At 41.2% G+C, this 21,520-nt stretch overlaps 1 protein-coding gene across 1 annotated transcript in view; it reads left to right on the forward strand.

The window, feature by feature from the left end:
• The first annotated feature begins 1,242 nt into the window (after nucleotides 1-1,242).
• The window catches only part of met (MET proto-oncogene, receptor tyrosine kinase), a 106,194-nt gene continuing 85,916 nt past the window's right edge, over nucleotides 1,243-21,520 (forward strand). Inside the window, exons 1-2 of the mRNA XM_054732750.2 lie at nucleotides 1,243-1,454; nucleotides 2,590-3,790. Of these exons, the coding sequence (XP_054588725.1) occupies nucleotides 2,591-3,790 (1,200 nt within the window). The 5' untranslated portion in view covers nucleotides 1,243-1,454; nucleotide 2,590. The remainder of the gene's footprint in view (nucleotides 1,455-2,589; nucleotides 3,791-21,520) is intronic.

Below are 21,520 nucleotides of genomic sequence, written 5' to 3' on the forward strand. Positions count from 1 at the left end.
TCTGAAGATGTCCCAAAGCCCCTCAGATCATTAATCTACCCACGTGAACAGCCTCACACTCCATCTGTCAGCCTCACTCAACCTCAGTCACCTTGTTGCTCCTAAACTCGCCCACACTGATTCATTCAGCATCAGTGTGTTATCAGGCCTCCAGCCTTCTCTCCAAGTGCCCTCCTCATTTTAGGAAATGGCACAAAGGAATGTTCTGAAGCTGCCCGCTGTGATTCACCGCTGAGGCACACTCACACATAGCTGGTTAGCCTTTACAGCTTAGCTCATTATTTCTGACTGAGTGAGACGTTTGGACATGAAGACCAGCAGTCTGACTCAGAGGGGCGCAGGAGAGGAGTCAGGTGGAAAACAGACAAAGAACTGACTTTGTTCCTCCTTCGTTCAGAAAGCTGTCTTGTTGTGTGTCAAGATCATGGGCGTCATTTTTTTAAGGGGGGACACTTTTTCCAAAGTTAATTTTTGTCCCCTGCAACTTTTACCATCCAACAACAATATTACGCTATGTTACTAAATAAACCGGTCGAGCACTAGGGCCAAGAGTTCAGCTAGAATTGGATGTATGAGCTCTATTGATCAGATATTCAAATAATAAGTGTAAAATCGTGACAATGAGTAGGAATGAAAATGACTAACAAGCTGAAAAACAAAGCTGAATTGAAGGTAATAGTCGTCGTCCCCCCCCCCCCCCCCCCACACACACACACACACACTTCTAAAGTTAAAAGTACAACCATGGTTGGGATTATAATAAAATCTGTAATCTGGAATTTTGTTTGTGTTTAAAAGTCTAAATCAGACATAACAGTACCTAACTCTAACGACAGTTTCCTTTATTTAGTATAATATATGTATAGTAATAGTATAATATATGTATAGTAATAGTATAATATATGTATAGTAATAGTATAATATCATGTATTCCACTTAGAAATGATCTGTTTAAATGCAACCAGAAATGTAAACTATTTGCATTCAAATATTCAGATTCAGGTTTTATTCAAATCTGATATGATGCAATCTAAAATTTAGTTATTTATTGATCTTGTGATCAAACTCGTTCTGATTGGCTAAATGATTCAGGACGCTCTTCCCTGCTCTGACCTGCGGGTGTGCGTAATCCCAGGATCACCTGGACTGTGCGCGCTCGGAGTAAAGGGGCGGGGCTTCGCGGAGGGCTGGGATGAGAGCGTCTCTCCGCAGGATGCAGTCACTCAGTTGACTTCTACGAGACTCAAACCGAGAGCCGCTGGTCGTGTGGAACAGTTTGGAAACCAGGAGAAGTCTTTGGAAGAACCTTTTCCCGGGGCTCCGTTGACGCGGACAGATAAAACATCACGTGCCCTCTGTGGACGGTCAGCAGGAGAGAGTCGGGTCCCGGGCTGGTGTTGAGGCGGAATATGATCTGAATGAACGGAACTAACAGCTCTGCTGCTCACTAACAGGTGGGTTCATCTCAGATGCATTTTCTGCTCGTGCGTAAAGACTCTGACCCTTTACTCGTGCTCTGCGTTTCTGTTTGAAAGTGTTTTTCTGGCTCGCTGCACCAGTAACACCAGTAACCTCCCATGTATGGTTTCTGAGACCTCTCTCCGTGACTCATTTTCCTTTCTAACTGCAAACATTTCCCTCTCCTTTTGTCTTTTCTGGAGCAGCTCTGCCGTGTGATGAAATGTGTGTTTTTTTCGGTGCAGGTGCTCAATAATGTGCTCGTATTACTCATCCGTTCATTCTAGGCTTTTCCTCCCATTAACAGAAAAGTAACACCCTCGCGCTTCTATGCTGGGATATGAAACTGCGTTTGTTATGCCACCCTTGGTCCATCACAGCTGCTATTTTCCTTTACTCTACTGGTTTCCCAGTCATACCAGTAACCAGTTGAATGGGGTTAGGGTTATGAGTGACTGCTTCCAAATAAAAGCATGCCTGGCTCTGGGTAAACCTGCTGCCTTTGGTTTGGGATGGAGTTAAGACCACATCCACTTGGAAGCTACACAAATGCACATTTATAAATTCTCCGTTGTGCCCCCACCCCTCCTGTCTTCAGCTGGTCCCAGTGGATTTCATCGGTAGGGTTATTCATCATTCCCCCATGCCCTCTCCCTCCTGCCTCTTTTGTTATAATTGAGTTGATCTCCACTCCCTTGGGGATTTTGCTGTCTAAACTTGGTCCTGCAGTCAACTCCCTCTGCAGCGCTCAGCCCTGGCTGATTCACCACTCTGCCCTGTGCTGTGGCCATTTGGGAACAAAGCTGTGAACCACAGAGCTGCTCACCCGGGTCCCGCTGCTCTTTACTCCAGAGCCAGTGATGAAGTTACCTTCATATGGAGATGGGTGTTTAGCTCAGCGTGACTGCTTGTATCTCCACTCACTGGCTGCGGTGGAGTGAGTAACCTTGGGCTTTGACTCTGACGCAGCTCTATTTAGGACAGAAAAGGGGACGTTCTGGCTCCACTTTCTCCTCTAATCCCTGATCCCTTCCGACTGTCGGACCCTGTTATTCATTTATGATGAGTGTTTGGCTGTTAGTGGAGATATTATCACTGACTCGTTTCTCATGTCTCTCCTTTTGGGAACAGGATGGCCCTTCTGTTGCTTCATACCGCTGTGTTGCTGTGGGCCCTGTGCCCCAGTTTGCAGGACCAGTGTGATAAATCCTCTGAAACCAGCAAACTGAACCTCTCAGTCACGTACAAGCTTCCAACCTTCACTTCAGACTTCCCAATCCAGAACATGGTGACCCAGGATGGGATTATCTACGTCGGTGCCGTTAACAGAATCTACGCCTTGGCCCCAAACCTAACAAAGCTGTCGGAGTACCACACAGGACCACTGCTGGCCAACGAGACCTGTGGCCAGACATTACCGAGGAATGGCAGCAGCACCAGGTTCGACAACCACAACATTGCTTTACTGGTGGAAAACTTTTATGACAAAGAGTTGTTCAGCTGCGGATCAGCGGATCACGGAGTGTGCCGCCGTCATGTCCTGAATAATGACAATTTCCTGAAAACCGTTGACGAGGATGTTTCCTGCTTTGCTGACAAGGTGAGCCCGGGTCAGGGGCAGCCAGTTGACTCGGATGTTGTGGTGAGTCCATCGGGCTCTCAGGTGCTCAACGTGGAAAGCAACTTTGTCACTTTTTTTGTTGGAAATTCCGAGATTCCATGGGCAGAAACCCCGTCCAGCAATGCAGCGCGTCCCCACACCATCTCTGTCCGGAGGATGAAGACAAGCCAAAATGGCTTCTTCTTGTTCTCCAACACATCACACATGGACCTGATCCCATCTCTCAAAGGGAGCTACTACCTACGCTATGTTCACTCTTTCCACAGTGGACCCTTTACCTATTTCCTCACCGTGCAGCGGGTCAGCAGGGACAGTAAGGCATACCACACCCGCATTGTCCGCATGTGCTCCTCAGACCACATGATTCGCCGCTACGTTGAAATGCCCCTGGAGTGCATCAGCACTGACAAGCGACGCCGACGGTCCTCCGACGACGTGAAGAGGTTCAACATCCTTCAAGCCGCCCATGTCACTAAGGTGGGCAACGATGTGGATCTGCAAAAGCAACTGAAGGTGGAAGAAGGTGAAGACGTGCTGTTTGCTGCCTTTGCTCAAGGGAAGCCAAATTCTCCAGAGCCGACTGCGAGCTCGGCCGTGTGCGTCATGTCCCTAAAACACATCAACAAAATGTTCAAGATGTACATGCAGAAGTGCAACACAGTCAACCTGCATCACTTCAACGGCTCAGACACCAAGTCCTGCTACAATCTGGTAAGAGCTGCACGGGGTTGGGGTATGCTGCACTGTCTCACTCAGCTGACCACGGTTCACAAAGGAGTTTCCAAAATGATGCAAGTGTTTGCTACGCACCTCTGCTTGTTTGAGTTACAAGCCCTTGCTCATTTGTAGCCCAAGTTTTGAAGCTGAGTCATTGAGGCCGTCTTGAATCCCTCCAACTGAATTTCTTTCAGAACTTTAGAAAACTGAGAAATGACTGTGGGATGGATGGGAGATCCATGAAAAAGAGCTCTGACTTACTAGAAACAAACAAAATAAACCAAATCTGAAGATAATATTAGGCTAATTAGTGAAAACAAGACATGATTGAGACACGCTGGGACTACACCTCAGTGAGGAAGCGTGTGCAGCGTACAGTACAGGCCAAACGTTTGGACACCATCTCGTTTAATGACTTTTCTTTATTTTCATGATTTTATCTTTATTTTTATTCTCACTGAGGAGTTATGCACTTAACATAAAAGGTGAATAAACTGAAACATGTTTTATATTCATTTTTCCTCTAAATAGCCACCCTTTGCTCTGATTACTACTTTGCACACTCTTGGCGTTCTCTTGATGAGCTTCAAGGTTTAGTCACCTGAAATGGTTTTCCAACAGTCTGGAAGGGGTTCCCAGAGGGGTTCAGCACTTGTTGGCTCCTTTGGAAATGGTCATGGTCATGAAAATGAAGAAAACACATGAAACGAGAAGGTGTGTCCAAACTTTTGGCCTGTTCTGTATTTCTGTGTTCTGTTCAAAGTTCTGAAAGGTCTAAGTGACCGACCTGGTGGGATTATCTGGAAAAGGCATCTTTTCTCACTGTTGTGTTCTCAGGCTAATGTGTGCTGTTTATGTGAGCGATGCTTTTTAATGCATTTATTGTAAGATAACTAGAAACACACAAAACACAGACTTCTGCACACACACACACACACACACACACACACACACACACACACACACACACACACACACACACACACACACACACACACACACACACACACACACACACACACACACACACACACACACAGGGTTTTAAAGTGATTTCTCTTGCTGTGTTTAAGCCTCATAAAACTTCTATTCTCTTTAGTGACAGAGGTCTCCGTCAGTCCTTTGGTACAACAGCATGTCTCCATTTTGTTATCCTTTACAGTTTCAGACGGCTGTTCGTCTGCTGCAGGCCATTTGTCTTGGTTTGTGAGTGTGAGTCTAAGTGCCCTTGAGCCAGAGCCTGACGTCTGAGGGGTCCATGTGATCAGTGCTTGACGGTCAGTGGAGTGTTGTAGGCAGCCTGAGGCACTGTGTGCAGGTTCTGTATCCAATGCATGAAAGCAGGTTGTTGACTTTGAGCGGTCGAGTCTCGTCAGCGTTGGCGTGTTTGCTCTGTCCTCAGTGAGTTGAACGTGCTGGGCTCCATGTTTAGCTCTAGGTTGTGTTTGTCCATATTTGGTGATCAGACTGAACCACGTTGCCCTTTTCAAACACAGTTCTTCAGTTTTTGCTAAAATATGCTAATGATGGGTCTACACACAGCAGGACAGCCAGGGAGATGTTTTAAGTGTTCTCTAGACGGCCTGTTTACCTGACCTGGTTCTAGGTAACAATAACCTTGGGTTGGTGAAGGCTGGACTGATGGTCTAAAAGCATAAATGAAGAACATTTAGATTGGACGGGCTTTGCATACCAACACAGTCTGGGTGCTCTCTTTACACTTTAGGGTGACCTTACCTCTGTAGTAATCTGTAGTAACCTGAGTAAAACTTCTGGTAGAAGCATTTGGACCAGGATCTCACTGGCCTCTGACTGCAAGCAGCTCATCTGCAGGGAAGTTTCTAAGTTTTTTAGGTATATCCCACGCCATGGGGTCCCGTTGGTGGAGCTGATGCAGGTGACTGGGGAGAGGGCTGCTAACCTGTGACCTGGACCTGGATAAGCGGAAAGAGACAATAATGAACAAGCTGAGACCGATGGCTGGTAAATGCTCCCTGTGAGCTGGCCTGATGTAAAACCTCCTCAGAACGTGTTTTATGTGAGAAATTATGAAAAGTTGCATAATTTACTGTGGTTTTGTGTCTCTAGCAAGTCACCAACCTTCACAGCAGTGGGCTGCTGGTGTAACAGCTTGGCTGCACACCACAACACACACCTTCTCAAAGGTTCAAAAGACATTTTTAAAGGTTGTATCCAGATTTCTGGTTTATTTTTGTAAATGTTACTCTTTCATTTAAAACAAAACCCATTCACCAACACGATGGTGAGTTGCACAAGCCTCCACATTGCTGTTTTTTTTACCAAGGCCTATGATTTGGCATCCTTTGGGAGATCAACAAGTGGAGAACTACTTCCACCCATTAGCTCTTTTTGAACATGTGTGTTGGTCCATGGAGTAATTAGATATAACACCTTTAAACAAGAATTGTTCTAAGTATAAATATCTTCATTCATTCATTTATTTCATTTTCATGTCGAGCCAGCAGCGTTCCATGTACAGAACGATTACAGCAGAAATCAGAAAACCACATCTGCACGATGAAATCTAAATGTGACTAAAAATATGTCACATAGTGAGACGACTGCTTTTAAAAATCTAAAACAAAGACGATGTTTACTTCTGCTTAATGTCGCTTTCATGATCAATTGCATGCCCATTGAACTCTAATGTAAAATTAAACAGACTTATGTATATATAACATGAACATGCACAGCATGATCCTAATTCTGGTCGGACTGGAACACTTTATTTGCAGTAAGTAGGTCTAATTTACAGGAGTTGTGGGATCTTTAATTACAGAAGTCCTAACGGTGATGATTGTAAGATGTGATCACACCAGGAGGCGTGAGCTGTGGTTTAGCTTCTACAAACCAGCTTCACAAACACGAGGCGGTGCGGACCCATCGCTGCTGTCCTGTCAGCCATCAGCAGCGGAGATCCGCAGGGAAAGTGAGGAATGCTGGGAGTTGGGGTGGGGGGTGGGCGGCAGTGCATATCTGGCTCTCAGCGAGCCGTGATATATGGCTCCGGGATAACAGGACATCAGCAGCTGGGCGGAAGATGATCCTGCAGACTGGCTGTGGCGGCCTGCCACGCGGGCGAGGCATCATCCGCTCGACCTCCACCTGTTAGCTGCACCTGTGGGAGAATGGAGGCTGCATCAGTAACAACTTGAGTCCTCAGCTTTGGAAAACTGGAAGAAACGTAGAAAAGCACATTTTTTTGGCTGCGTGTTTGTTTCATTTGTGACAGAATAAATACCGGAACCTTTTTATTCAGTCAGAACTTCTGGGTAATTCCACTGAACCTTCACCGGGCCAGCCCAGAAGAACCTTTTCCCGGGCCGTTTCAGAAACCAAAACAGTACCTGACCTAGGGTGGATACTAACCCTAACCCAGTCGAGTGGCTGGGCTGGACTTGTTAACTCATGCTGATTGGTTGTAACTCATTAGGAAATGACCTCAGCAGATGTCACCGAACAATCGCCGTTAGTAAAATTACAATCATTGAACAGAACAGAAGGAAAAACAGCACTGCCTCGGAACAGTGTTTGTAAACTCCAACGCTGAGAACTGCATCAGAAATCGCCCGCAGAGCGCAGGAAAAACGGCGCTTCTTCTGGTCATTGAATGCAGCTTTTTACATCGTTCAGCAGCTCTCCCGGTAACACCTGTTCTCCTGACTCAAAGACACCTAAACTCAGCAGAATCAAACCTTTGATGTTGATGTGATGTCACTCACTGATATGCTGACGTGTGTGCAGAAGCTTCAAAGGGATGATTTTGTATGTGGCTGGGGTCAAGTCGAGGCATCGTATCTCCCGCTCAGGCCTCTCCCTCCCAGATATTTCCCAGAACTCCTCTGGTGGTAATGAGGAGCCGTCAGAAATGGGTTTTGTCCCTCAAAACCAGAATCACTGCATCGATGGGGAAAAATCTGTGTTAGACTTGATTCCAGATCAAATGCACATGAAGTCATTTTTAATGAACAAATTGTGATTTTTTTTCTCGTTGGATTTTACATCCTTTACTTTTGTAGCAACAATCCTGAAAGCAATTCAGGAAAAACACTTTTAATGAAGTAAACTCTCCAGACAGCTGACCCTTTTCTTCATCCTGAGTCGCTGACTGGTGGACGGCGAGTCTTCTTGCATTAATTACAACGTTTGAATCTGTTTGTTTGCTGAAAACGAATAGCTCCTAAATCCTGCTCTACGCAGCCCCAAAGCAACAACATCCTGCTGCAACTCAAACAGCTTCAGATCCTTTAGGTAATATTTGACAGGAGTTGTGTTGCAGCATGTGACAAACGTTAACACGCACCCCTACAGTAAAGGTCTGCCCCCGCAGAGCCTGCTGAAAGCGTCTCTTCCTTATTCAACATTCTTTCCTCTTGACTCACCTGATTACAGGGTAGCATCAGTTTTTGTTCAGAGATGCACGAGTGTCTCTGCGCATCGTAATCTCCTGAAGAGTTCTTTACGTTTAATACTTTTAATCATACCTTAGATATTTCTATAATACACGTTGATTTTCACGTTTGTGCAGAAGCTGACCCTGTTGCCATTAGTCTGAAACTCTGCCAACAGAGCTTTTATCTACTCGCCTCCAAATCGTCTTTTATTGCTTTGACTCTTGATTGCATCCGTCTGTCCTCAAATGGGGGGGGGGGGGGGGGGGGCCTCTGGCCACAGAAGATGATTACACTAGCAGCCACCTGATGCTCGATCTACCCGCCTGCGGAGGAATAATGTAATTATAACATTGTCTGATAGATTTATGACTTGTATCGGTGGCATAAGGCAGGCAGGCTCAAATCATTCGTGAAGTTCAGAAGAGATAAGCACGGCCGTAAATGCCTCTAAGTTGTAAACGCTCTGAAGATACATGCCTTTTTTGAGGTTTTGTGTGTTTGAACATTTTTCTGCAGAGATTCTCAGTGTGGATGTGGCTGGGGTTAAAGGCTCAGAGTCAGAGCATGTTGGAAGGCTTTAAGAGCTGGCTGTCAGCTCAGACTTGCCTCTTACTCCAGTTCAGGCAGAGAGGTTTGATAAATGCCGTAATGACGAGTGGCTCTCTTTCCAGCTGTCTCTGTGACGGAGTCGATCTGGTTTTCCCGAAGCCTCTCTCGGACCATTTATGCCTTCAGGGGCCCCTTAGTCTGCTGCATGGAATGCTCCAAACTGAAAGCAAGATGGCGTATGCATAGTGCCTTTATCTGCTGCCAAAGGGACAATAAAGGGATTTTCTATTCTGTTTTGGAAAGAAAACTATTGGCAGTGCATCATCTAGAGGGAAGCGTTGATTGAGGTACGTAGGTATTTATTCTTGGGTCAAGTGCAAAGAGCTTCTGGGAGTGGGTCCATAAACACCACTGTGTTGTGTCCTGTAAATAAACCGGAATAATGAAAATGTGTTGTAACTTATGGTAACCCTAGCCCTGGAAGTTTCCATGTAACTTAGATAAACTTGTTTCATTTTCTACCAGCGCTGAACCATCTATCGTTTTTGGACCAAAATTGCGATTTCAAACAGCACTATCACGTGACCGTCAAAGCTGCGATTTTAGCGGTTTTGACTGATCCAGGATCAGTTGTGTAACTTTTTTTTTTACATCCGGGGGTTACCCCCCGTGTTACGGCAGCGGCAAAATCCAGCGCGGGGGAGGGGGTTGGGGTGTACCCTCCAGAACCAAGCTCAACTCCACAGCTGCCAGAGCTGCATGTTCAGGTTATTTCCTTGTTTTATGTTCCCACACACAGCGCTGCTAGAGATGATAATAATGGCACCGTAGGTCAGCCCGGGACAGAGAGAGAGAAAACGTAGTTGAGTAAGGGAGAGGGAGACTCCTCCCACATCAGCAGGTTCAGGCTGATTTCTAAAGCTTGGTTTATGCTTCATCAGTGCGAGTGCGGAGTCGCGCTCTTTTGTTGACTTGAAAGCTCAACTTGTCTTTTAAAAATGGTTTGAACGTTTCTGACGGCACACGCTAGCTCAGACAAGCTAAGGTGTCAGAATGCGTGCGTCTCTCACGGAGCTGACGCTAGTGAGGAAAAACAATCAGACGGCTTTGAAAACGTTAAGCCAGCCTGCCGCGGTAATGCAGGGAAACTGTGCATTTAGTTATTTAATACATTTAAAAGCTATTTCTACCTACAGATTTCCTCCATGCATTTTTGGAGTAGACCATGTTTTTATAAAGCTCCTCTCCAGATAAAAATCACAAGTTGCTTCACAAACGCATAAAAAAAAGATAATAATGGGAGAAAATATTAATAGCTTTAACTGTTTTTATTGTTTAAATGGTAAATATTGATGTGAATGATTAGTTTTACTAGATAATAATCTAGACCATCTTTTCACTTCATCTACAGGATGGCTTGGCAGGCTAATGTTGGACCTTTGCAGAAAATCGCGAATTGAACCGAAATCGCCATTTCTGCTTGCAATTCAGCCTTTTCCTAAAATCGTTCAGCCCTATTTTCTACCACTCTGTGTTTCTGTGACATTCATCGCTTCCACCTCTCACTGAAACTTACAAATATCACCTATCGATGTGGCCTCGCAGCACAGCTTTCCAAACTGACACGTGGAGCCATTTTCTGGGGTAATGTAATGCACAGATCCGCGGCAGGGATGTGGAATTTTCCCAGCCCTCCTGGCACCCAACCTCATGAGTCCAGGGAGGAAGCAGCAGTGCTAGAAATGAAAGGACAGCCCTACTCTGGGTCAGCATCATCATCAGATTAGCATTGATCTGAGAAACCAACCAAAACGCTGATTGCTTTTAAATTGAATCTTCAGCCTGATTGATTACAGCACGTATGTAACACAGCTCCAGCTGGGAGATGCTTTTGACCGACAGTCATTTTAATTAAGCTGCTTGTTTTAATGAACATGCTTTATGCTGGTCTGAGAACATGCCAGACAAGCTGCCACAGACGTTCCATTCTGTCTGTGATCACAGAGATGAGTAAACATCAGTTTACACATCTTCAAGTGTGCTCCTGCCTGTGAGAGAGAGGGCTTTATTTGAGTAGATAGTTGCATAAAGCTATCAGATGCTTGGGTAGTACTGTTGCTTCACAGTGAGAAGGTTGCAGGTTCAAATCTCTGCTGCAGCCTCTCTGTATGGATGTACCATGCTCTGCTCATGTATGCTTGAGTTTTCTCTGGGTGCTCTGGCTTCATCCCAGACCAAACACATGCATGTTAGGTTTATTAGAGACTAAATTGTCCCTAGGTGTGAGTGTGTGTGTGTGTGTGTGTGTGTGTGTGTGTGTGTGTGTGTGTGTGTGTGTGTGTGTGTGTGTGTGTGCGCGTGTGTGAAGCCAACAGAGGTGACACCAGCGTTACGATTTGTGCCAAACAAAATAACTTCCATTTACTTTCATTAATAGTCAAATATATCTGCCAGTCACAGAGTTCTGATAGATCGGTTATCAGACTTTTCTTTGGGTAAACAGAGTTGGCAGTCATCCGTGTAGAAACAAAATAGATTTACATTTTTATGCAGGATGATGCCCAACAGCAGAATGTACAAGGGACACAATAATGGCCCCAAGATAGAGCCCTGTGGGACCTCCATTTGATTCCAGGTAGATTACTTCTACAAGCCAATAAACTCTGGTTGTTCGCACAATATTTCCAAAACAGACTGATGTTGGTTGACAGAAGTAGAAAGAAAAGGAGAATGTTGAGTATGATATCAAAGTGATCTCATCACATGTTCTAATATGTGAGCATATAATAATTCAGTCCATCTCAGATATGCACTGGCCCTACAGCTAAGGCATCTCGCTTCACGTGTCAAAGCCTTTCCTGTGGCTTGATACATGTTGTAATGTGACAGCAGCAGCCGATCAATCAGTCGACGCTCTCACTATCCCTGATCTTTTATACATGTGTTGTAGTTTTCCACTGACATAATGAGAGGTTCGAGTGACGCGGCCCACAGCTGTCTGACAATATGCTGCCGAACTCCCGCCGGCGCTGCTGATTCAGGGGGTTCTGCTGTGGATTTCCTCAGTCCTGCATGCTGGAACCTGCTCATGGCATCACTGAGCTGGTATTTGTTAGCCTGAACATGAACCAGATGTGCAGAACAACAAGCTTTAGATGGGGTACATACAGTAGGATCACCATCATCTTAGATTTACCTCTGTCTCCGTCGTTTCTACAGCGCACACTCAGATGTTTGGCCTGTCTGGCTTCTGCCTGACTCTAAAGACAGATTTATTTGGATGCAGCACACCATAAACAGAATCCGACTGGTCCATGTCTTTGGCCACACAAAAATAACAAGACATACAGTGGATATCAAAAGTCTACACACCCTGTTAAAATGTTAGTTTCCTGTAGTGTACAAAAAGATGAGGTGACTAACATTTCTGAACTTTTATCACCTTTATTGTGACCCACAACTGTACCACTCAATTGAAAAAAAACAAAACAATGAAGTCCTTGAAGTGAAGGGAAGCAAACCCCAAAAAACTAAAATAATGTTGTTGCACGCCCTTAAACTAACACTTTGTTCAATAGAAAAGAAAACTGAATTGATCCCACAGCGGGAAAATTCATTTGTGACAGCAGCACACACGCTCGGGCTACGTTCACACTGCAGGCCTTGATGCTCAGTTCCGGTTTTTGGTAAGGCTGATTTTCTTGTGTGGCTGATCACATTATGAGTGGGAACGCTTCATGGCCCAAAAGCGACCCGCATGCTCAGAAGACAAGAAGCCACACTAAGTGGAGTCAGAACCAGGAGCGGCGGAGTTGTGATGTGAAAGCCTCCACTGACAGTTTATTCATAGGATCAGGATCACACCTGTCAAGTCTTCCATTTTGGGCTGGACACTGTTTTAAACACTGTAAACTATTTTACTCCTTGTTCCCACCATCTTCCTGAATTATTATTCACCAAAAATGTTCCTGTATGCATCATTCAGAACCCCCTGCTCTCACGGAAACTGAGATCGATGAGATGCTTCACGCCAGCAGCACCTCCCACGCCCGTTCTCAGGCCCTCCTGTGTTTTTAATTCCAACACTTAGAACAGGATGTCCAGACAGACTCCTGAATCCTTCTGTCAGCGCTTCTCCTCAGGAACATCCACACACGACGCTCACCTCTGCTGACTCAGTGATGTAGGAGACTGGTTTAAAGCAACTTGACCGTTCAGACTGCAGTCGCTTTCAGAAACATCAGATATGTATCAGAATCAGTGCCACATATGAAAGTGACATGAGTCGCATTTGGAAAAATTGGATCTGTGCCGTTCAGACTGTCATACACAAATCAGATATGGGTCACATGCGGTGGATTTGACATGGGTTTGCCTGCAGTGTAAACGTAGTCTTAGAGAATAATTTAAAGAAAAATAACAACAAAGGAACATGTATATACATGTGGCGGCTTTGGCCCTTCTTATACGGCATCTGTGCTGTTAGACCAGTTCAGTTTACTATTGAGGTGAACACCCAGGTACCTAAAGGTATCCACCACCTTAATGTCTGCTCCATGGATGTTTACTGGTGAGAGAGGAGGAGTGTTTCTCTGGATTCACCATTTTCTTGTTCAAACAAAGGTGGTTACGCTCACACCAGTCAACAAAGTCCTTGATGACTGACCTGTACTCCTGGTCCTTACCCTCAAAACACACTGCTGACAATGACCGAGTCATCAGAGAACATCTGGAGGTGACAGCTGCTGGTGTTGTAGGTGAAGGTGTGTAAGGTGAAGAGAACAGGTGAGCGCACCGTACCCTGCGGAGCTCCAGTACTGCACACAACCACCTCAGATGTACAGTTGTGCTTCCTCACGTACTGTGGTCTGTTTGTGAGGTAGTTGATGGTCCATGCAGTTAGATGTCTGTCCACTCCTGCACCCTGTGGTTCGGAAACAGTCTTTCAGCCTTTCTGTGGTGCTTTCAGTCCACACTTTCACAATTCTTCTTCTGAGGAGGCTCCCTAATCACCCTGAGTTTGTATTCAGGGATCAGATGAATGAGACTGTGGTCAGAGCGGCCAAGCGGAGGGAAGGGGTGGAGGTGTATGTGTTTGTTTGTTTTTTACACTAAATGCAGATGGGGTCTGGAAGTAGCCGGCACTGCACAGAACGCTATTTACTTTGGTTACTGGGTGTTAAAATACCAAAGTTCCATGTAGGGCTGGGCGGTATATCGATATTGTTAAAATATCGGTATAATTTTAAAACAAGATATTAGATGACTTTATTATTTATTCATTTATTTAACTTATGTTTTTCAGGAGGATAAACTGCTTCAGATGTAACATCTCGTTTTCGAGCAGGTCCTCCTACAACACAACTGATAACAAATAAGGTGGCAGAGTTAGAAAGTTATAACAGACTTAAAAAAGAGAAAAGAAAGTAAATAAATAATAATAGTAAAAATAATGATATGTATAAATATATATATATATACACACGTAAATATATGAGTATACACACACAAATATATACACATACGCATGATACATAGATACCCACACATGTACATACGTACATACATATCTATATACACAATTAAATAAAACTGCTGTGAGGCACTCGAAGAGAAATAAGGACAAAAAATTACATCGTATTTAAACCTAAAGGGAAGTAATATCCCAGTTGAATACAAAGATTGGCAACAAAATACAGCATGTTAGCCAGTGAATGCACAAAATCATACCAAAGATTAAACAATTCAACTACAGCTCGGCTTTACATAAGCATAAACAGTGCGGGAAAATTGGCGAATTGATGAGATAGATCTTAATTCAGTGGGTAATTTATTCCAGTCCTGAGGAGCTTTAACACTAAAGGCGAGTCTACCCACCTCCTTTCTAAAACGAGGAACAACAAATGATGGAAAAGTAGTTAAACGGGTAGAATACAAGGAATCAATGGGAACCAAAAGAGTTTTTAGATAAAGTGGAAAATCAAATAAATGCACTTCAACATAAATATCAACCAATGAAATTGTCGCCTAGCTTTTAAAGGCAGCCAACCACGAAGTCTATACATATAACAATGATGAGTGTTAAAAGAACACCGCAAAATAAAACGACACAAACTGTTATAGACGACATCAAGAGACCGCAGGCTAGAAACTGTTGAGTTTTGGTACAAAATACCAGAATAATCAATGATCGGCAACAGAAGCTGAGTGACAATGTGCTTTCGTACAATAGGTTCGAAGCAGTTTATTGAGTTGTAAAGGATACGTAAACACCGTGTGACCTTAAGACATGTCGTGTGAATGTGAAATTTAAAAGACAGCTCTGGCTCCAGCCAGACTCTTAAATATTTAATTTTAACAGAAGGATGAACTGGCAAGGAATCCAAAAAATAAAGATTAAGAGTCCTGTCACTATCAGATAAAGTACTACATCTATGAAACAGCATGGAGTAAGTCTTAGATTTATTTAAAAGAAGTTTGTTCTGAGCTAGCCAGAGCTACACTTTGTCAAAATTAGGCTGAAGAGCTTCTTGTATTTCGGATTTACTGGACTTAGAACAGTATAAGACCGTGTCATCTGCATATAACTGAACAGAACAGGATCTGCAACACCGTGGTAAATCATTAATAAAAATTGAAAATAATAACGGCCCAAGTGAAGAGCCTTGGGGAACACCTCTAATGACTCCACGCGTGTTGGATTCAGAGCCATTAAAGGAAACAAATTGAGAACGATGATGAAGAAAAGAACTAAACCACAGTAGAGACGGCCATGACAGACCAAAAGCATATAATTTATCAAAAAGTAGATAGGGCTTTTGTTAAATCAAGAAAAATCGCACCACCAATTAAATTATTGTCAAAACCAGAATACATGTCATTAGAAAATTTAAGCAGTGCAGTAGTTGTCGAGAAGTTTTTTCTGAACCCCGATTGGTACTGAGATGGGTAAATATCATTCAAGTTTTTAAAATGGACTTCTTTATACTTTGGGGGTAAAGAGAATTTTAGATAGTTGGTTCTCAAATTTTTTATTTCTTCTTTTGAAAAGTTGTGTAGTAACGAGAATCGGAGTATTGGGTTTGGATAAGAGGTTTGGTTTAATTTGTTTCTCAGGAAAATATTATTACATTTTATATTGAAAATTTCTATCCCATCAACTGCTAATATTTTGAGTCTAGGGTTAAATATATAACCGATAGAAGCTTTAACTAGATGAACCAGAGCACTTGGGATATTTTTAATCACCTTATTATATTCATTTTCAGAAATGTCAACATCATGCTTGAGATTTAATTTCTTAAATGAAAGGATATTTCCATTTTCATCTAAAATATGTGTCACTGACCAAATCCTCTGTCCATCCAACTTTTTACAAATATGGTTTTGGTTCTATCCATAATAGTTCTATTATTCCATATCGGAACATCATGTGGGCTGAAGTTATGTTTGAAAACCATTTTTCCAAAAAAGTGGACATGTCTGGAATTCAGAAAGTTTGAGAGGAAACTTCGGGATTTCAAAATCACATCTTAATAGGAATTCCATTCCTCCAACTTTTTCAAATATAAATTTCAGAATTGTATGCCAAATTTCCTCTCTATTTATTAAGAAGGATTTAAGCCATTTAATTTTTTAATACTCCATTCAAAATTTCAAAATCTATTGCTTTTATGCCACCATCTTCATAATTCTTAATTAAATCACTTTTTCGAATGTAGTGATTTTTGTTCTTCCATATAAAATCAAGATTCATTTTATTTATTTATTTAATAATTTTAGGAGATATGGCCAATTATAGATTGATTAGTAAGACATTTATAAACCATTTATTAGCCATTAATAAGGGGAGCCTTATTGTAAAGTGGTACCTTAAAATCAAACAAACCAGAAATTAGGAATTAAAAAGGTTTAAAAAGTTGGTTACAACTTTTAAAACTATATGGGTCATAACCTAAAGGAAGATGTACTTTATTGTGATATCACTTCTGTCCCTAGCACATACTGATCATTAGCATTAGCGATAGCATTATTATCATTAGTTAATGAAAAAGTAGCACAACTCACCTGAGCAAAAACAAAGTCATTTAAAGTTTCTCCGGATCACTAAAAGGTTAACCAACCTGAAATAAACCAGCTGTAGGCTTCCAGGCTTGTACAAGGCTTTCATGTGGTTTGCAGGTGTAATATGAGGAAGGCAGCACAAGGTAGTTTGTTACACCGATCGCTCGAGCGCTGGGTAAATCCTCCACAGTGAATGAAAGTCCAACTTTTAAAACTATATGGGTCATAACCTAAAGGAAGATGTACTTTATTGTGATATCACTTCTGTGCCAGCTCATTTAAAGCCTTAGTAAATTCACTTTCATGCATCATCGCGTTGTGATTTGTTGTGGAGTAAAACACTTCCTGTCCCCCATTTGAGTTTTGCACGACTGCAGAGTCACGTGAGTGAAACCCAGCAATACAGAAGGTCAGCTGTCTTATTGACTCTGGTGTGGGAGGGTGGAGGAGAATGAGGCGGGATTTAAAATCCCCGCTGATGAGAATGAGCGCGTCCGGACGGGCCGTCTGCAGCTTCTCCACAGAACTTTGTAACAGCTCACATGCAGCAACCGCGTCAGCCGAGGAGGAGATGTACACATTAAACGCCATTTCACGTGAGAACTCTCGGGATGTATTAACCCTCTGGAGGCCGGCGTTGCAGATTTGCAACGTTAAAACCTACCTACCTGGTTGCTCCACACACGTATTTCATGAGCATTTTTTAACTCCGAAGTACCTCTGAAGGACTTAGTTGTTCGTCCTTTTATCAAAACTTATTTTGAGCCTGAGAGGGATAAGTCCGGAGACCAACAGCTCAGTCTTTTAGGGTATGAGTCTGTCAGCATGGCACATTTTGACTTTGGAAGATGTTCCCACTCTTCTATGCAGAAACACTCCAAATCTCTCAGACTGCAAGGGCATCTCCTCTGCACAGCCCTCTTCAGATCACCTCACAGATTTTCTATCGGATTGAGGTCTGGATTCTGGCTGAACCATTCCAAATCTTTAATCTTCTTCTGGTGAAGCCATTCCTTTGTTGATTTGGGTGTATGCTTGGGGTCGTTGTCATGCTGAAAGATGAAGTTCCTCCTCATGTTCAGCTTTCTAGCAGAAGCCTGAAGGTGTTGTGCCTTTACAGACTGGTATTTGGAACTATTTGTAATTCTCTCTATCATAACTAAGGCCCCAGTTTCAGCTGAAGAAAAACAGCCCTAAAGCATGATGCTACCACCACCATGCTTCACTGTGGTTGTGTTGTTCTTTTGGTGATGTGCAGTAATGTTTTGCAACAAATATATTTCTTGGTTTTCTTCCCTCCACCTAAAAGATTTCAGTTTGTTTTTCAATTGGGTGCACATTTTACCAGGAGTGTGTAGGCTGTTGGTACCCACTGTATCCATGTTTGTAACCGCAAACACAGCGTTCAGTAAAATCGTCTCAAAAAGCTTAGTTTTACCTAATAAATACACCAAAGGGTCGATCTTAAACTAACATGTCAGAAAAAAATCTAATCAAAAGAAGAAAAAAAGAGATGCTTGAACTTGCATATCTAACTAAATATTGTAGCTTATTTTTGCTGCTCTGCATTTATTTTTATTTTTTGACCAATTTAGAGTTCTGATATTTTTTCCAGTTATTGTTAAAGGCACCAAATTTAGTCAACAAAATGAACAAATGCTGTTTAAAGAGCAAGTCACCCCAAAGCTACTTTTTTCTGATAAACTGTATAAATGTGTGTCTAATCGTGCTGCAGACACGTGTAGTTAATAGTTTAGCACTTTAGTGGATTTTAGTTAAAATTTTAATGTTCTGCCTAAAACTGTTAGTGTTCTGGCTTTGTCAGGTAAAAACTCTGCACTGCATTTTTTTTTTCATTTATTGACATTAAAATAAAAATACAGTCAGAACTAAATTGCTGCAAGCCAAAATGAAAAAGGGGACAGAAAGAAGAAAAACTTATGTTGTCTGCCCCTTTTAACTAAAATAGCATTAATACAAATGAAATAATCATATGATTCTTAAAGAAATTGAACAATATAGTTCCTGGACTTGTTGGCCGACAAAATCTCAACCCATGAATTTGAGAAAAAAATAGAAAAAGAAAACAATTTACACAGAAAGAAGCATTAAGTTATTGATCTATATACATACATATATACACATCCGAATACATACTAGGTTATTATTATTTTTTCCTTTCATCCCCCCCACCCCCCTCCCCTCACACATTTATGTAACGGATCTATATAAGTTAATCATTTTATTTTTTATCTCTTTTTTGAAAGTCAATATTGTTTTTGCATTCTTGAGTTCAGTATTCAATTTATTCCACAGTTTAACTCCATATATGGAGACACAATGTTCCTTTACGAGTATCCGATGTCTGGGTATGCTACATAATTCATGTCCCTTTAAATCATATTTGCTATGTCTTTTTGAAAATCGTTTAATTAATCCTGCAGGTACGTTCCTTTTGTTTGCATTATACATAAATTGCATTATACATAAATTTTAAAATATTGTAGTCCACCAGATCATAGAATTTTAGTGTTTTTATTTTAATAAATAATGGATTGGACGGATCTCTGTAGTTGCTTCTTGTGATTATTCTTATTGCTTTTTTCTGTAAGATGTAGATCGAATTTGTGTAAGTTTTATATGTTGTTCCCCAGATTTCAATGCAGTAGTTCAGGTATGGTATGATCAGTGAGCTATATATATGAGTTATTTTAATATTAATCTCATCTATATTTAATAAATTTTCATCATTTGAATTTGTATTACTAAATATCATAAAACAGGATTTATCACTGTTTAATGATAGTTTGTTCCCATCAAACCATAGTTTAATTTTTTTCATCTCTGTTTGTATCACTTCTATCATCTGCTCAACATTATCTCCTGAATTGTAAAAAGTTGTATCATCTGCAAATAAGGTGCCTTTTAATATTTTGGATGCCTCAACAATATCATTTATATAAATGATAAATAGTTTAAGGCCCAATACCGACCCTTGTGGTACACCACAAGTAATGTTATTTATATGTGATTTTGTGTTGTTTATTTGAACATATTGCTGCCTGTCGGTAAGATAACTTGTTATCCATTTTAGGGCCATCCCTGTGATGCCATATTTACAAAGTTTTTTAATAAGAATTGTATGATCCACTGTATCGAATGCTTTTTTTAAATCAATAAAGATACTTATGAGATGATTTTTTTGTCAAGGGCTTCCGATATTTCTTCTGTTAATTCCATTAATGCCATGGATGTTGAATGATTTGTTCTAAAACCATGCTGACTGTCATTTAGTATCTCTTCATTGATCAGGAATCGGTCCAACCTGGCAATATATAATTTTTCTAATATTTTTGAGAATTGTGACAATAAAGATATTGGTCTGTGGTTGGAAAAGATATGTTTGTCTCCACTTTTATGAAGTGGTATGACTTTTGCAATTTTCATCCTGTTAGGAAATGTCCCTGTTGCAAAAGATAAATTACATATGTAAGTCAATGGATGAATAATACTTTCTATTATATTTTTTATTAATGTTATGTCTAAACCGTCACAGTCAGTACTTCTTTTATTGATGCAATTATTGATAATATTTCTTATTTCATCACTAGTTACTGGACTTAAATATATACTGTTTTTATTGCTTTTGATATTCTCGCCTATATTATAATTAGTTCTTTTTGGAATTTTTTTTGCCAGGTCAGGTCCCACATTAGTAAAAAAAATTGTTAAATTAATTTACTATTTTACTGGTTTCACTAATTTCAGACTGTCCGTTTTCAAAATAATTTGGAACAGTTGAAGCTATTTGATTTCTTTTTATGACATTATTTATTGTTCCCCAAGTTGCTCTAATATTATTTTTGTTTTCTTCTAATAAATTGCTATAATATTCCTTTTTTGTCTTTTGATTATAGAAGCTAATTTATTCTTATATTTTTTGTATTTCCTTTCTGCTTCGCTTGTTCTTAGTTTTAAAAAACATCTATATAATGTTTTTTTTTTCTTACAGGCGTTCAGCAGCCCTTTTGTCATCCATGGTTTGTTCATCCTCCCTCTTTGTGTTTGAGTTTTTGTTTTACATTTTTTGTCATATTGACTACATAATATTCCTATAAAAGAATTGTAAGCCATGTTTACATCATCAACATATACTTCTTCCCAGTTTTGTTGTTCCAGATCTCTTTTTAGTGCGTCTATAGCGTTTTGTGACCTGTCCCTTATAAGTTTTTCCATTTTTTGTTGATTTTTGATCTGGTGATTTTTATAGACTGTGAAAATTGGCAGATGATCACTGATATCAATCATCATTATTCCACTTCTCTCTATCCCTTCTGAAGCATTAGTAAATATATTATCTATAATTGTTGAGCTATGCGCGTCAATTCTTGTTGGTTTGGTTATCAGTGGAAGCAGACCCAGTACAGGTGCTGGCCAGTAAATTAGAATATCATCAAAAGGTTGAAAATATTTCAGTAATTCCATTCAAAACGTGAAACTTGTACATTATATTCATGCAATGCACACAGACCAATGTATTTCCGATGTTTATTACATTTATATTTGATATTTATAGGTGACAACCAATGAAAACATCAAATCTGGTATCTCAGAAAATTAGAATATTCTAAAGGCCAATGAAAAAATGTTTGTTTCTCTAATGTTGGCCAACTGAAAAGAATGAACATGAAAAGAA

Source organism: Nothobranchius furzeri, chromosome 4 (assembly GCF_043380555.1).
Source record: "Nothobranchius furzeri strain GRZ-AD chromosome 4, NfurGRZ-RIMD1, whole genome shotgun sequence".
In the NCBI taxonomy this organism is placed as follows: Eukaryota; Metazoa; Chordata; class Actinopteri; order Cyprinodontiformes; family Nothobranchiidae; genus Nothobranchius; species Nothobranchius furzeri.